Source organism: Pseudophryne corroboree, chromosome 11, assembly GCF_028390025.1.
Source record: "Pseudophryne corroboree isolate aPseCor3 chromosome 11, aPseCor3.hap2, whole genome shotgun sequence".
NCBI lineage: Eukaryota > Metazoa > Chordata > Amphibia > Anura > Myobatrachidae > Pseudophryne > Pseudophryne corroboree.
This window is the reverse complement of record NC_086454.1, coordinates 159,423,571-159,439,996: the sequence shown is the minus strand read 5'-3', so window position 1 is coordinate 159,439,996 and position 16,426 is coordinate 159,423,571. Positions and strand designations below refer to the sequence as shown.

At 42.5% G+C, this 16,426-nt stretch overlaps 1 protein-coding gene across 1 annotated transcript in view; it reads left to right on the top strand.

Annotated features, from left to right (window-relative positions):
* EML3 (EMAP like 3) overlaps positions 1 to 16,021 on the top strand; it is a 112,636-nt gene extending 96,615 nt beyond the window's left edge. The window contains exons 16-23 of the mRNA XM_063945022.1: positions 63 to 194; positions 6,333 to 6,400; positions 7,061 to 7,149; positions 7,326 to 7,516; positions 8,879 to 8,966; positions 12,404 to 12,502; positions 14,520 to 14,650; positions 14,795 to 16,021. Coding sequence (XP_063801092.1) covers positions 63 to 194; positions 6,333 to 6,400; positions 7,061 to 7,149; positions 7,326 to 7,516; positions 8,879 to 8,966; positions 12,404 to 12,502; positions 14,520 to 14,650; positions 14,795 to 14,980 — 984 coding nt within the window. The 3' untranslated portion in view covers positions 14,981 to 16,021. The remainder of the gene's footprint in view (positions 1 to 62; positions 195 to 6,332; positions 6,401 to 7,060; positions 7,150 to 7,325; positions 7,517 to 8,878; positions 8,967 to 12,403; positions 12,503 to 14,519; positions 14,651 to 14,794) is intronic.
* The last annotated feature ends 405 nt before the right edge of the window (positions 16,022 to 16,426 follow it).

Genomic DNA, 16,426 nt, shown 5'->3' with positions numbered 1-16,426 from the left:
GTATTGTCAATGCATTTTTTTCCTATTTTTGTTATTTTGTACTGAATATTATCATTTTTCAGGGGCACATAGATGAGTTGTGGGGATTGGCTACACACCCCTCTCAGAATATCTTCCTGACATCTGGACATGACAAGCAGTTGTGTATCTGGAATGGTAATGATCATACCCTGAGCTGGACATGTGTACTGGAGGTGAGACACAGTAGCTTAAATACACACTTAGGATAAATGTATTATAAGCTGCTTACTGGCAGTATGCACACGTTTCATAAATCGTAGCAAAACCTCGATTTTCAAAGCCAGACACCATGCTACAAAACACTGTCCTAACACTTTACAAATTACTGTCCTGACATTCTACAAATCACCATCCTAACTTGCTAAAAATCACAGTCCTAACACTCTACAAATCACCATCCTAACACGCTACAAATCACCATCCTAACATGCTACAAATCACCATCCTAACACGCTACAAATCACCATCCTAACATGCTACAAATCACCATCCTAACACGCTACAAATCACCATACTAACACGCTAAAAATCACAGTCCTAACACTCTACAAATCACCATCCTAACATGCTACAAAGCACCATCCTAACACGCTACAAATCACCATACTAACACGCTACAAATCACTATCCTAATACTCTACAAATCACCATACTAACGCTACAAACCACCATCTTAACACGCTACAAACCACCATCCTAACACGCTACAAATCACCATTCTAACACACTACAAATCACCGTCCTAACATGCTACAAATCACCATCTTAAAAAGCTACAAACCAACATCCTAACACGCTACAAATCACCATCCTAACATGCTACAAATCACCATCCTAACGCTACAAGCCACCATACTAACACACTAAAAATCACCATCCTAACACATTACAAATTACTGCCCTAACAGGCTACAAATTACTATCCTAACACGCTACAAATCACCATTGTAACACACTACAAATCACCGTCCTAACATGCTACAAATCACCATCTTAAAACGCTACAAACCAACATCCTAACACGCTACAAATCACCATCCTAACATGCTACAAATCACCATCCTAACGCTACAAGCCACCATACTAACACACTAAAAATCACCATCCTAACACATTACAAATTACTGCCCTAACAGGCTACAAATTACTATCCTAACACGCTACAAATCACTGTCCTAACACGCTACAAATCACTGTCCTAACACACTACAAATCACCGTCCTAACACACTACAGATTACCGTCCTAACACGCTACAAATAACCATCCTAACTGGCTACAAATCACCATCCTAACAGGCTACAAATCACTGTCCTACCACGCTACAAATCACTGTCCTAACACGCTACAAATCACTGTCCTAAAACGTTCGACATCACTTTCCTAACACGCTAGAAATCACTGTCCTAACACGCTAGAAATCACTGTCCTAACACGCTAGAAATCACTGTCTTAACACGCTAGAAATCACTGTCCTAATACGCTACAAATCACCGTCCTAACACGCTACAAATCACCATCCTAACACACTAGAGATTACCATCCTAACATGCTACAAATCACCATCCTAACACGCTACAAATCACCATCCTAACGCACTACAAATCACCATCCTACCGCACTACAAATCACTGTGCTAACACGCTACAAATCACCACGCTAACGCTACAAATCACCCCTTCCTAACGCGCTACAAATAACTATCCTAACACGCTACAAATAAGTGTCCTAACACGCTACAAATCACTGTCCTAACATGCTACATATCACTGTCCTAACACGCTACAAATCACCATCGTAACACACTACAAATCACAGTACTAACACGCTACAAATCACCGTCCTATCACTCTACAATTCACTGTGCTAACATGCTACAAATCACCGTTCTAATGCGCTACAAATCACCATCCTATCACGCTACAGATTACCATCCGAACGCGCTACAAATCACTATCCTAACACGCTACAAATCACTGTCCTAACGCGCTACAGATTACTGTCCTAACACGCTACAAATCACCGTCCTAACATGATACAAATCACCCGTAGTAACATGCTACATATCACTGTCCTAACACGCTACATATCACTGTCCTACCACGCTACAAATCACTGTCCTAACACGCTACATATTACTGTCCTAACACGTTACAATCACCATCCTAACACGCTAAAAATCACCATCCTAACAGGCTACAAATCACTGTCTTAACAGGCTACAAATCACTGTCCTACCACGCTACAAATCACTGTCCTAACACGCTACAAATCTCTGTCCTAAAACGTTCGACATCACTTTCCTAACACGCTAGAAATCACTGTCCTAACACGCTAGAAATCACTGTCTTAACACGCTAGAAATCACTGTCCTAATACGCTACAAATCACCGTCCTAACACGCTACAAATCACCATCCTAACACACTAGAGATTACCATCCTAACATGCTACAAATCACCATCCTAACACGCTACAAATCACCATCCTAACACACTACAAATCACTGTGCTAACACGCTACAAATCACCACACTAACGCTACAAATCACCCCTTCCTAACGCGCTACAAATAACTATCTTAACACGCTACAAATAAGTGTCCTAACACGCTACAAATCACTGTCCTAACATGCTACATATCACTGTCCTAACACGCTACAAATCACCATCGTAACACGCTACAAATCACAGTACTAACACGCTACAAATCACCGTCCTATCACTCTACAATTCACTGTGCTAACATGCTACAAATCACCGTTCTAATGCGCTACAAATCACCATCCTATCACGCTACAGATTACCATCCGAACACGCTACAAATCACCATCCTAACACGCTACAAATCACCGTCCTAACGCGCTACAGATTACTGTCCTAACACGCTACAAATCACCGTCCTAACATGATACAAATCACCCGTAGTAACATGCTACATATCACTGTCCTAACACGCTACATATCACTGTCCTAACACGCTACAAATCACTGTCCTAACACGCTACATATTACTGTCCTAACACGTTACAATCACCATCCTAACATGCTAAAAATCACCATCCTAACAGGCTACAAATCACTGTCTTAACACGCTACAAATCACCATCCTAATACGTTACAAATCACTGTGCTGACACGCTACAAATCACCATCCTAACACGCTACAAATCACCATCCTAACACGCTACAAATCACCATCCTAACACGCTACAAATCACCCGTCCTAACACGCTACAAATAACTATCTTAACACGCTACATATCACTGTCCTAACATGCTACAAATCACTGTCCTAACATGCTACATATCACTGTCTTAACATGCTACAAATCACCATCGTAACAAGCTACAAATCACAGTGCTAACACGCTACAAATCACCATCCTAACACACTACAAATCACTGTGCTAACACGCTACAAATCACTGTCCTAACACGCTACAAATCAGTATCCTAATGCTACAAATCACTGTCCTAACACACTACATATCACTGTCCAAACAAGCTACAAATCACTGTACTAAGACGCTACAAATCACCATCCTTACACGCTACAAATCACTGTCCTAACACGCTACATATCACTGTCCTAACATGCTACATATCACTGTCCTAACACGCTACATATCACTGACCTAACACGCTACATATCGCTGTCCTAACACGCTACAAATCACCGTCCTAACACGCTACAAATCACCGTCCTATCACTCTACAATTCACTGTGCTAACATGCTACAAATCACCGTCCTAATGCGCTACAAATCACCATACTATCACGCTACAGATTACCATCCGAACACGCTACAGATTACCATCCGAACACGCTACAAATCACCGTACTAACATGCTACAAATCACCATCCTAACACGCTGCAAATCACCATCCTAACACACTAGTGATTACCGTCCTAACATTCTACAAATCACTTGCCTAACACGCTACAAATCACCATCCTAACACACTACAGATTACCGTTCTAACACGCTACAAACCACTGCACGTGAAGCACAATTCCCAATATGCAGCCCTTTAGAGACCCGTTTCTCTATGATAAAACATGAGTCCGGGAACTTATCCCGGATCCCATGTGTTAATTGCCCAAAAACATGTAATTTCCTGCACAGTAAAGACGGGCTATAATTATTAACACCAATTTAGAAAATTATCAATAAAAAATACTTGATTGAAAATAAAAATAAAAAAATGGGGCACAGTTATTTGTGAGATGAGTAAAGGGCAATACTGTATCTTTTACACCACTTGGGAGATGCTATAACTGCAGTTTGGCATGTAGATTCCTTTGCACCATGCATGCACCTTTAATAGCAGAAGTGCATGAATATACAAACATAAAACAATCTAAATAAAAGTTCCAAATGTATACTTGTGACACTTATATAAAGATAGCTCTAATATTTTCTAATGAGTTATTTAAAATATACTGTATATGAGACCCCAAAGAGTAATAAAGAATAAAATAAATTAAATGTCATTATTAATGTCACTTGTTCCAACGGGATCCGGACTGAAAGTCGACAGTAACTAGGTCGACAATGTCTAGGTCGACCACTATTGGTCGACAGTAACTAGGTCGACAGGGTGTCTATGTCGACAGTGTCTTTATGTCGACATGTTCTAGGTCGACAGGTCAAAAGGTCGACATGAGTTTTTCACAATTTTTTTCTTTTTTTGAACCTTTTCATACTTAACGATCCATGTGGACTACGATTGGAACGGTAATCTGTGCCGAGCGAAGCGGTAGCGGAGCGAAGGCACCATGCCCGAAGCATGGCGAGCCATGCGAGGGGACGCGGTGCACTAATTGGAGTTCCCGGTCACTCGACGAAGAAAACGACACCAAAATAACATTAAAAACTCATGTCGACCTTTTGACCTGTCGACCTAGAACATGTCGACCTAAAGACCCTGTCGACCTAGACACCCTGTCGACCTAGTTACTGTCGACCAATAGTGGTCGACCTAGACATTGTCGACTTTCAATACCACACCCTGTTCCAACATAATCACTTCTGTGGTAGAACATAAGCCCATACAGTGTTGTATTAAGCGTCGGCACTGACGTAATTCAAAAGCCATATACGCCATGCTCCAGACTATCCGTCTCGTCTGGGAGGGAGAGGGGGTATTTGCCAATGATAATATCTGCTGCAGTCTTTTTCCAGTTCATAAATGACCCACATTGTTTGAAAACAGCAGCAATAGATTTAAGGGTGTGTTCATGTAAAACTGAGATGACTGGCAGATAATGTGCACAGATTATTGCTCGATGAACGAGGCTAGAATGGGTCTAATTATAAACAGTACTGGAAACTATTATTTTGCATTTATTTTGAAGATAATAATAAGACAAACTACAATCTGGAATGACCTTTGCTTTTAGAAGCGATAATTGGACATAGTCCTGTACAGTATGAAGATAGCAGACGTGAACATAAATGTAGAGTTGTGTTGTACAATACAAGAGCAGCAATGCAGAACCAAACCAAATAATGTGCAAAGTATTAAAGTTATGCTGTCAGGCAAAGCAAAGCCGCTTTTGTGGTTCGTTGCGGCCAGACCAGATATATATATTTGGATGAGTAGCAGTGAAAGCGGCACTTCCTATGTGTTATGTTCACAGACATTGCTGCTACTGTCCTGTGAGCATTCCCTTCCCACGTGATGTATGAAATGAGAGTTACATACAGTGCAACACTTGTTTGTTGGGTTAGGTGTTGTACGTGAGATGTGTGCTTCCTTTTCTCAGCTGAGATGGCCATGGTAAACATTTGTCACACATAAAAATCAGCACATGTGAGAAAGATAAAGCTAGTCTCTGCAGATTGTTATCTTAATGTAATAGAGATAAAGCTTTTAGTTTGGCGTGAATGCTCCTTCTATGGCAGTCCGTCTGTGCTGAATGGGGTTAGTAGAGCCGCTAATAGTAGTTGTTGATTGGAATGAATATACTGTAGGTGAATAACTCACAGCTTGACTGAAGGACGGTTGCAGTGTATGGCCGGAGCAGTTAGAGGTGTCTCTTGTGTTCCTGTGCACAGTAGGTGTAGACTAGAGGCCGTCTGGACATACAGTACATCTACTCTGCCAGTATAAATATCGCTGTCTACCTAGTTTAGCCAACTAGAGGTCAGCATAAATTACCATACTGACGTTAAGCAGACGTGGAGCTATCCAGGTTAGCCGAAATGTCAATGAAAGTTTTGTACACATTTTGCCTGAGTAAAACAATAAATATAAATATATTTATAAGATATGGACAGACTTAATTATGTTTACTTTGTCATAGGATCATGGTTTATGTGCAGATTTCCACCCCAGTGGCAGGGAAGTGTGTGTGGGTCTGAGCACAGGAAAGTAAGAAAATATATTTTCCTCTTCATGTTATTCTTCTTGATATCCGGTCTGTAGGTCGACCACACTTAGGTCGACAATGTCTAGGTCCACCACTATTGGTCAACAGTAACTAGGTCGACAGGGTTTCTAGGTCTACATGTTCTAGGTCGACAAGGGTTTTTCACAATTTTTTTTTATTTTTTTAATACTTAACGATCTACGTGGGCTACGATTGGGAATTGTAACCTGTGCCGAGCGCAGCGAGACACCTTGCCTTCGCTCGCCAAGCGAGGGGACACAATGCACTAATTGGGGTTCCCAGTCACTGTACAGAGAAAACGACACATTTTTTTTAAAAACAACAACTCATGTCGACCTTTTGACCTGTCGACCTATAACATGTCGACCTAGCAACCCTGTCGACCTAGTTACTGTCGACCAATAGTGGTCAACCTAGACACTGTCGACCTAAGTGTGGTCAACCTTCTATACCACACCCATTCTTCATTTATCTCTCTATCGCTGCCCTTTATTTATATGACTTCTGTCTGCTTTCCTTTGTACTGCTCTTAACCCAGCATATTGTTTTCTTTCACTGTTTCCATATCTGGTGTTGCCCCTTCTCTCATCTCTTCTTTCCTCTTATTGTCTGTCACAGAGTCAGATGTCTCTCCTTTGCAGGTGGCTGGTCCTGGACATGCAGTCTCACAGCAGTCTATCTGTGCACTCTGATGGCAATGAGCAGCTATCGGTGGTCAGATACTCGCCAGGTGAGAGGAAAGTTCAGATAAGAAGTAACTGAAGAGCAGGTGAGAAGAGGAAGAGCCTGCTCTGTCAGTGCATAATGCTGCTGATATCGCTTCATCACTGTACTTTACAGAACAATGTAGTGTACATACAGACACTGCAGTTCTCATTGCTTCTCCTAACCATTTCTATCTTACAGATGGGAATTTCCTGGCTATTGGATCCCATGATAACGTCATCTACATATACAGCCCTGGCCAGAGAGAACGCAAGGGGGATTATTCAAGAGACTGCTCTTTAGAAGAAAAAGACAGTTCTCAAGAAGAGGGAGAAGGAGATAGCTTTGTGTCTGAGAGATTACAGCGCTACACGCGATATGGAAAGTGTGCGGTGAGAGACCATTCTCTCTGTTTCCTCTCTTTCACACTCTCTGTTTAACGTCTCTCTCTCTCTCTCTCTCTCTCTCTCTCTCTGTTCATATCTATTGCACAGATGTTAATTTACTTAGGGTTATTTAGTGATATGTAGTGTAACCCAGAGGTTCTCAAACGTGGTCCTCAAGGCACCTAAATGGTCCAGGTTTTAGTTATATCCATGGCTCAGCGCAGATGTTTAAATCAAATTGACTAAGGTACTAATTAAGTCACCTGTGGCCAAGCATGGATATACCTAAAACCTGGACTGTTGGGGTGCCTTGAGGCATATAAACAAATTACTTTACTTCTGTATTCAACATATGTAATATTAAAAGCACCCTAATAATACATTTGCACATATATTAATAATGAATCCCAGTGTGTAAGAGCTTCATCTTAGTAGACTATCAATAGCTGCACTATCTTCAGACACAGGTAATAGATGGTAAGGTGGCTCCTAATCGAAGGTGAGCCTAAGTTCCCAAATTGTATATAACCTGAGGCCAATGCATATACAGGTTGAGTATCCCTTATCCAAAATGCTTGGGACCAGACGTATTTTGGATATCGGATTTTTCCGTATTTTGGAATAATTGCATACCATAATGAGATATCATGGTGATGGGACCTAAATCTAAGCACAGAATGCATTTATGTTACATATACACTTTATACAGTACACACAACCTGAAGGTAATTTTAGCCAATATTTTTTTATAACTTTGTGCATTAAACAAAGTGTGTCTACATTCACACAATTTATTTATGTTTCATATACACCTTATACACACAGCCTAAAGGTCATTTAATACAATATTAATAACTTTGTGTATTAAACAAAGTTTGTGCACATTGAGTCATCAAAAAACAAAAGTTTCACTATCTCACTCTCACTCAAAAAAGTCCGTATTTCAGAATATTCCGTATTTCGGAATATTTGGATATGGGATACTCAACCTGTAATAGTAAATTTGCACATATACACAATAATTGCGGCTCTTTTAATGAACGCAGATTTCACCTGTCTTCTGTGGTGCAGTTGTGACCAAATCTGCGCTAAGCCCCAAATGCTAAATTTGCTCTGTATTTGCCTGACCGCTCAGGAACTGCCCATCTGATTTTTGGATGCTGGTTTTTACAGATTTTCGTGTAGGATACATACATAGTATTCAGGAGCTAAAATTATATGGAAAATGTCCTCATTTCAATTGCATTTGTTTCACTTATACATATTAACGATTGGTATTCAGCGGCATCTTATGTGAGATATTTTTATATGGAGACTAATTTATAGATTGTACCATTTACCATTGTAATTTCTTTCATTTATTCATAGGGCCACTCCAGTTTTATCACACATTTGGACTGGTCAAAGGATGGAAAATATATCATGTCAAACTCTGGGGACTATGAGATACTGTACTGTGAGTATTACTGATATTACTTTTGTTTAGTATCATATGTAAGAGTTTATTGATATGATTGTAAAATCAGTACGCTTAGCATCTCTAAGCATACAAAAGAACATGAAAACCAAGAATGATAGTAAGAGCCTTATGTAATAGCCCAGTGGTTTCCAAACTTTTTTGAATCACGGCGCCCTAGAATATCAGAATTTTTTTTCACGGCACCCCTAGGCCAAAAATTTCTTATTGAGAAATTTAGAAAGAAATATTACATTAAGTAGATCGCGTTTATATGTCATCCTTAGGGTCAGTTGTGTGGTGAGGGACAAGATTTGCTTCTGTTTGTCCCCATATTTTATGACTGGCAGCCACCAGCACTGGTTTTGCCTATTATATTGACCATGAATAATTTGAATTGGTCCTGGACCACCAACCCAGGGCACCCCTGCAAGTGTCCCCAGGCACCCCAGGGAGCCATGGCACACCGTTTGGGAACCTCTGTAATAGCCTTAAGGCCTTATATATAATAACCTGCAAGATGTAGGTACAGGCACAATTCTGGAAAGTTTGCCCGTATTTTAAAAGCAGCAATGATTTAAAAGGCTAAACCAACCTGGTTTTGCCTCTAAAATTATTGCTGCTTTAAAAATATGGGCCAACTTGCCAGAATCTTGCCCGTACCGACATCTCACAGGCTATTACATAAGGCCTTACATCTTACAAATGTATTATACCAGGTACTTGTGATCGGACACAGCATATGGATTCTTTCTCATGGTCATTGTCCGATAAACCTGGTTTCAGAAGCTTGCACGCCACAAAGACAAAGCTAGCATTAAAGTGAGGATGCCATGATAATAGTGACATATAATAGAAAATATATTTATGCATTCTTCTGTGCTACCAATAGTAGAAAAGCAGAAAGGCATGGGCGTAGTAATACAGTGATTGATAATATTTGCAATAGCGTATATTTTATGCGCTACGGTTAGTGAACGACTCTTATGAAAAATGAGCAGGTCCCACAGGACGCGCTGTGTCTCAATGACCTGTGTGCAGTAACCCGGGTACAGCCTGGAGTGTAAACAGGGGTTCAAGCTGCTGTGACATGGTGTGAAACCCTGTGTTCAGTGACCCGGGCTGGACCCGGGTTTTTTGTGTGAAGGCGGTATTACATACTGCCATATTAGTACCTCAGGTCTGACTGCAGGTAGTGTCCCAGAAACTTTCCGGCCATTAGTGCACAGCAGAGTACGCCCGGGATCTCACATCTCATGACATCAGCATTGTGCACAGTACTTTGTTTATGTCAGTTGTAAAATAATAGAGATCTGACCATTGCTGCTCCAATTGTGATCTACCCTTACCCCCTCCCTACCACTCAGCGCTGTATGTCCATAACCTTCACCTTGCCACCAGTACTGCCCCGACTGCTATCTGCCCTTACCCCCTCTATACCCCAGCACTACCTGCCCATAACCCCCTCCTTGCCCCCAGTACTGCCCCAACTACTATCTTCCCTTACTCCCTCCCTACACTAACTGTGTCTGCACCTGGCCCTAGCACTGCCTGCCATTACTCCCCTCTACCCCCTACCTGCCCCAATTGCTCCCTGCCTGATCCCACGCTCTACCCCATCTGCTGCCTACCCCAGCACTGCCCAGTCTGCCTCCTGACTCCACCCCTGTCACTGTCCCAACTGCTGCCTGTCCTTGCCCCCGGCTCTGCCCCCAGCTCTGCATCTGTTGACTATGTTATATCACGCCAATGTATTGAGAAGCATTGTCAGTACTGAAAAGGTGTGACGTTCCATAGTGAATAGTAGCCTATATGTAGTGCATGTAGGGTGGCCTGATGGCATATGGGGAGCTCAAAACAATAAATTGTGATGGGACCCAGAAAAGTGGAGTTTTTTAAAGTGTGGGGTCTCTGGGACCCACTTTTTTTCCACTCAGCGCGATCACTGGCAATAGTGGTTGCGGGGGTACCATTGTTGTAGGGCCCACAGACTTTGGGTGCCCAAGACACAGGTCATATACACGTGTCCTCATACATCTTTCCTCAGTACACTATGCATCACGAGATGTCTGGCATGAGTGAGCCGCCAGGTCTTGTGCAATTCTCTAGGATCAAACTGTTTTTATTGGAAGAAAATGCTTCTTAGCCGCAACGCTATGCAACTAGTATGCACCAGGAGACTGTGCTCATTCGTATGATATGCAACACTTGTATATCTGTGAGCGTCTGAGTCTGTTAACGAAGCACAACGGAACTTGGCATAGAAAAAGCCACAGCCGTTGCATCGCATATCAAATTAATCAGCACAGTCTCCTGGTGTGTCCTAGACACATCACGTTGCAACTAAGATGCGTTTTCTGCAAAAAAGACGCCCAATGTTAGCGTTCACAGGACCTGGCGCGCCGAGAGGGGCTGTTTCACGCGACTGCAGCAATGATAAATGAGGACCATCTGTTGTATATACTAATACTTTCTGTATTGCTTTCTCTTCTGAGTTGAAACAAAATGTAGTATTATTATTATTAGCATTATTATTATTTATATGGCACCACAAAGTGTCTGCAGTGCCGTACAGGGAAAATTACAATGGTATAAAAAAACAATACAAAATAAAAGGTTAAAGCAGACAGTACAGGTAGTATCATTCGACAACTGTAGTAGGTGAGTGACAGTTAACATTAGAAACACTCAAGGACCCAGTGCCCTGGGAAGGGTGGACAGAAAGGATCACAGGGCCTGATTCGGATTTGTACGCAAACCCAATGGTGCATGCACAAATCTGATGGCTAGTGGTATGCGCATGCGAAAGACCTGTTCTACGCATATGGAGAACGGTTCTTGCAATATTGCTCGCAGTCCCCCTTAGCTGCAGCATAATTGACATGCTACGGCATGCAGGGGTGGCAACCGGCACCGTTATTCAAAACGTGGGAGTCTCCCCCATTATGTAGGCATGCCTGCTGCAGGTTTTGTGTCCTATTGCTAGTCCTAGTAAGGTTTAGCTTATGCGCACTGACATCGGTCTGCTACCATGGCACGTCACATCCGATGGTCACAATGGTGATCCGACATGGTGTCCTGTAACACTATCGACTCCTCCCGCTACATTTGCATTTTGTTTGTACGGAATTGCACAGCTGCTTTCCTGGAGCTCTGCAATTCCATGCAAATCAGCACCAGGCCCAGAGTCTCTCAATGTTAGTGGGGGTGCTTGTAACTCTTAGTCTATGGATAAACAAAAATAGAACAGTGCAACTCAAATTATTGTAACAGTAATCTTGACATTTGAAGGCAAAACATTTTAAACTATGTAACTTTAAGAAATGTGAGCACTTTTGTGTAATATAGTAATATTTGTTAAACAGAATGCATGGTATACCCCCAACACTTTCTGCAAATAACACTCTTTCTTTATGTATCAATAATTCTTATGATAGGGGATATCGCTGGAGGCTGTAAACTTCTCAGAAACCGATATGAAAGCAGAGATCGTGAGTGGGCAACATACACGTGTGTGCTGGGATACCATGTTTTTGGTGAGTGACCTGTCTTATAACCTACACAGTGCCTTTAGGTATGTCATGGGAAATGAAACTTTGCATTGCTGTATATGCAGTGACACTGTAAACTACATGGTATCGGTATGCTGACAAAGGGCTTGATTCAGAGATGTACGCACATGCTGTCGCAGCTCCAATTTAGTACACATCGGCTGTGTACAACTATTCAAATGATGCAGCCGCCGGGATTTGCAATGAGACGCCAACTTGAGGCTATGAGAGATACACTACCAGAGTGGCTGGTGTAGCTATGAGAAACACACCACAAGAATGGCTGGGGTAGCTATGAGAGACACACCACCATTGTTGCTGGAATAGCTATGAGAGACACACCACCAGTGTTGCTGGAATAGCTATGAGAGGCACAACACCAGAGTGGCTGGGATAGCTATGAGAGACACACCACCAGAGTGACTGGGGTAGCTATAGGAGGCACACCACCAGAGTGGCTGGGGTAATATGAGAGACACACCACCAGAGTTACTGGGGTAGCTATGAGAGACACACCAGCATAGTTACTGGGGTAGCTATGAGAGACACACCACCAGAGTGGCTGGGGTAGCTATGAGAGACACACCACCAGTGTTTCTGGGGTAGCTATAGGAGGCACACCACCAGAGTGGCTGGGGTAGCTATGAGAGACACACCACCAGTGTTTCTGGGGTAGCTATAGGAGACACACCACCAGTGTTTCTGGGGTAGCTATAGGAGACACACCACCAGTGTTTCTGGGGTAGCTGTAGGAGGCACACCACCAGAGTGGCTGGGGTAGCTATGAGAGACACCACCAGTGTTTCTGGGGTAGCTATAGGAGACACACCACCAGTGTTTCTGGGGTAGCTGTAGGAGGCACACTACCAGAGTGGCTGGGGTAGCTATGAGAGACACAGCACCAGAGTTACTGGGGTAGCTATGAGGGAATACGGTCGTTAGGTCGACACAGCTTAAGTCGACAGTCATTAGGTCGACATGCATTAGGACGACGTGGGCATTAGGTCGACATGTACTAGGTCGACAGGTCAAAAGGTCAACATGAGTTTTTTACTTTCCCCCCCATTTTTTTGGATTTTTTTCATACTTAACGATCCACGTGGACTATGATTGTAACGGTAACCGAAGCATGGCGAGTGAAGCGAGCCATGCGAGGGGACACGGTGCACTATTTGGGGTTCCCCGTCACTTTACGAAGAAAACTACGCCAAAAACAGTCAAAAAACCCATGTCGACCTTTTGACCTAGTACATGTCGCCCTAATGACCATGTCGACTTTCCATGGTCGACCTAATGACTGTCGACCTAAGTTGAGTCGACCCAACGACCCATACCCGCTATGAGAGACACACCACCAGAGTGATTGGTGTAGCTGAGAGACACACCACCAGAGTGGCTGGTGTAGCTATGAGAGACAACACCAGAGTGGCTGGGATAGCTATGAGAGACACACCACCAGAGTGGCTGGGATAGCTATGAGAGACACACCAGCAGAGTGGCTGGTGTAGCTATGAGAGACACACCACCAGAGTTACTGGGGTAGCTATGAGAGACACACCACCAGAGTGGCTGGGATAGCTATAAGACACACCAGCAGAGTGGCTGGTGTAGCTATGAGAGACACTCCACCAGAGTTACTAGGGTAGCTATGAGAGGCACACCACCAGAGTGGCTGGTGTAGCTATAAGACACACCAGCAGAGGGCTGGGATAGCTATGAGAGACATACCACCATAGTGGCTGGGGTGGCTATGAGACACACCACCTGCGTGGTGGGGGTAAATATCAGAGACACACACCAGAGTGGTTGGTGTAGCTATAAGAGACACACCACCAGTGTGCTGCAAAAATGTTTGAGGGACCTTACATCACTTTGGTTGTTTTCTAGATTGTTTGATCAAAATAGTTTTACACGGTTAGCTTTGGAAGAGTTCAACTATGTAATTTATCTATATAATATATACCCTTATATAAAAATTATGTTTTATTTGGAATTTTCACAGGGGTATGGCCTGAGGGTTCTGACGGGACAGATATTAACGCTCTCGCCCGCTCCCGTGGGATGACCATGATCGCTGTCGCAGATGATTTCTGTAAAGTTCACCTGTTCCGCTACCCTTGCAATAAGCCAAAGGTATGAACCCTGACATAAAGATGTGTTTGGAAATAGATTATTATAGTGTTAATGGTATTGTACAAACTGGTATGTCACAGGTAGCATGTCCTTCACTTTAACCAAGTTTCATGTAATTAATTCACATATTTGTCTCTCCATTAGGCACCAAGCTATGTGTATTCTGGCCATGGGAGTCATGTGACCAATGTTCGCTTCACTCATGATGACAGTTACCTTATCTCGCTGGGTGGAAAAGATGCAAGCATTTTTCAATGGAGGGTTGTGAGAGGAGTCAACCAAACTCGCAGCCAATCACTGTCTTCCACCTCATCAATCCCATTTGAGTGACACCCCTTCAGACAGAGGGTCACAGTCTGCAAGAGTTACCCTAACTAACGCAGAGCCATGTCCGCAGACCTAAAACCAGCCTGGCATTTTCCCCTGCTTGAAATGATTGTACAAGGTAAATCTGAGCCAGTTTTAACACCAATGCATCTATGGGCTATAGTGCCAATATAGGTGCCTGCACCTTGTGTACAATAGCATAAGTCTTAATAGGATACAGCACACTGTTGTGCATTGTGCCATACACACCTGCCAGAGGCCTTGTTGTATGTTCAGTACATTTCCCAACAGAGTTCCAGTTCTAAGTTCTAATTCAACTTCACTGTTATATACTGAAAATGATAGTTTACAAACTGAGCCCAAGGGGATTTGACACCTCCACAACTACTGAAATGCAGACAAATGCAGACACATGCACGTAGTAAGAGCCAGATATCCTGATACTACTTCTATATCATAAATAGTGACTGCACATCCGCTGTAAGCCACAAGCTTCCAACATAGCCCAACATTTTAATTTTAAAGAAAGCGACAGGGTACAGAATGTATTGCTTTTAATGCATGTATTATTAATTAATAATATATATTTGAAGGTATAAGAGCTAGGCACTTCTGCTACATACATGCTAAACCTTCGTAACAAAATAGCACATGCACAAATCCTGTTTTATAGGAAGCGTTGCTTAGAATATGTGCACGTGGACTATTTCTAAAACTGCAACATGTCCTAAAATACAGCAAAGCTTTCTATCCCCTAATGTCTCATCATACAGAACTGAGGCCATAAACTATGAGTGCAACCCCAACTAACATGAGAGCCACACCTACTGAATGGAGAGCCATACACTTTATTCCTAAGTCTCCACCCCCTTGTGCTCTCATAGGACCCTGCAAGCCCCCCACCCCGTCTTTCTCTTTCCCAATTTTCTTACATTTCCCTCCAAAGCATTTTCCTCCAGTCCTCTAATGTATATAAAATATATGTTTAATTAAAGTTCTTCAATTTATATGGATTTTTTTATTAAATATGTATATGAAACATTATGGATGGTGTGACTTAATGAAATCTCAACATTCAATTTCTTACTAGTGAAAATACAGGGGCAGATTCAATTAGCTGTGTGGGTGGACAGTGCGGCTAAAGCTTTGCCTAGAGCTATTCAATTAGTGCCTCTACGCCATGTGGTAAGCAATTAACGCAGATCCGCATTGATTGCACACTTACCGCAAAAGGTATCCCGGAATCTATTGGTGAATGCATGTTAGCTGTGGGCTTATAAAAGCAGGATAATTAGTTAATAATTAAATGGCTTCGGGAATCTGGGGTGCAGCCTCAGTAAGGCAACGGAATCCTGTTTGCTACCTTTATGTAAATGACACAAAGTAGAGGGCACTCACCTTTTCCAGCAGTATCAAAAATGCAGTAGTTTATTATTTACATACCACCAA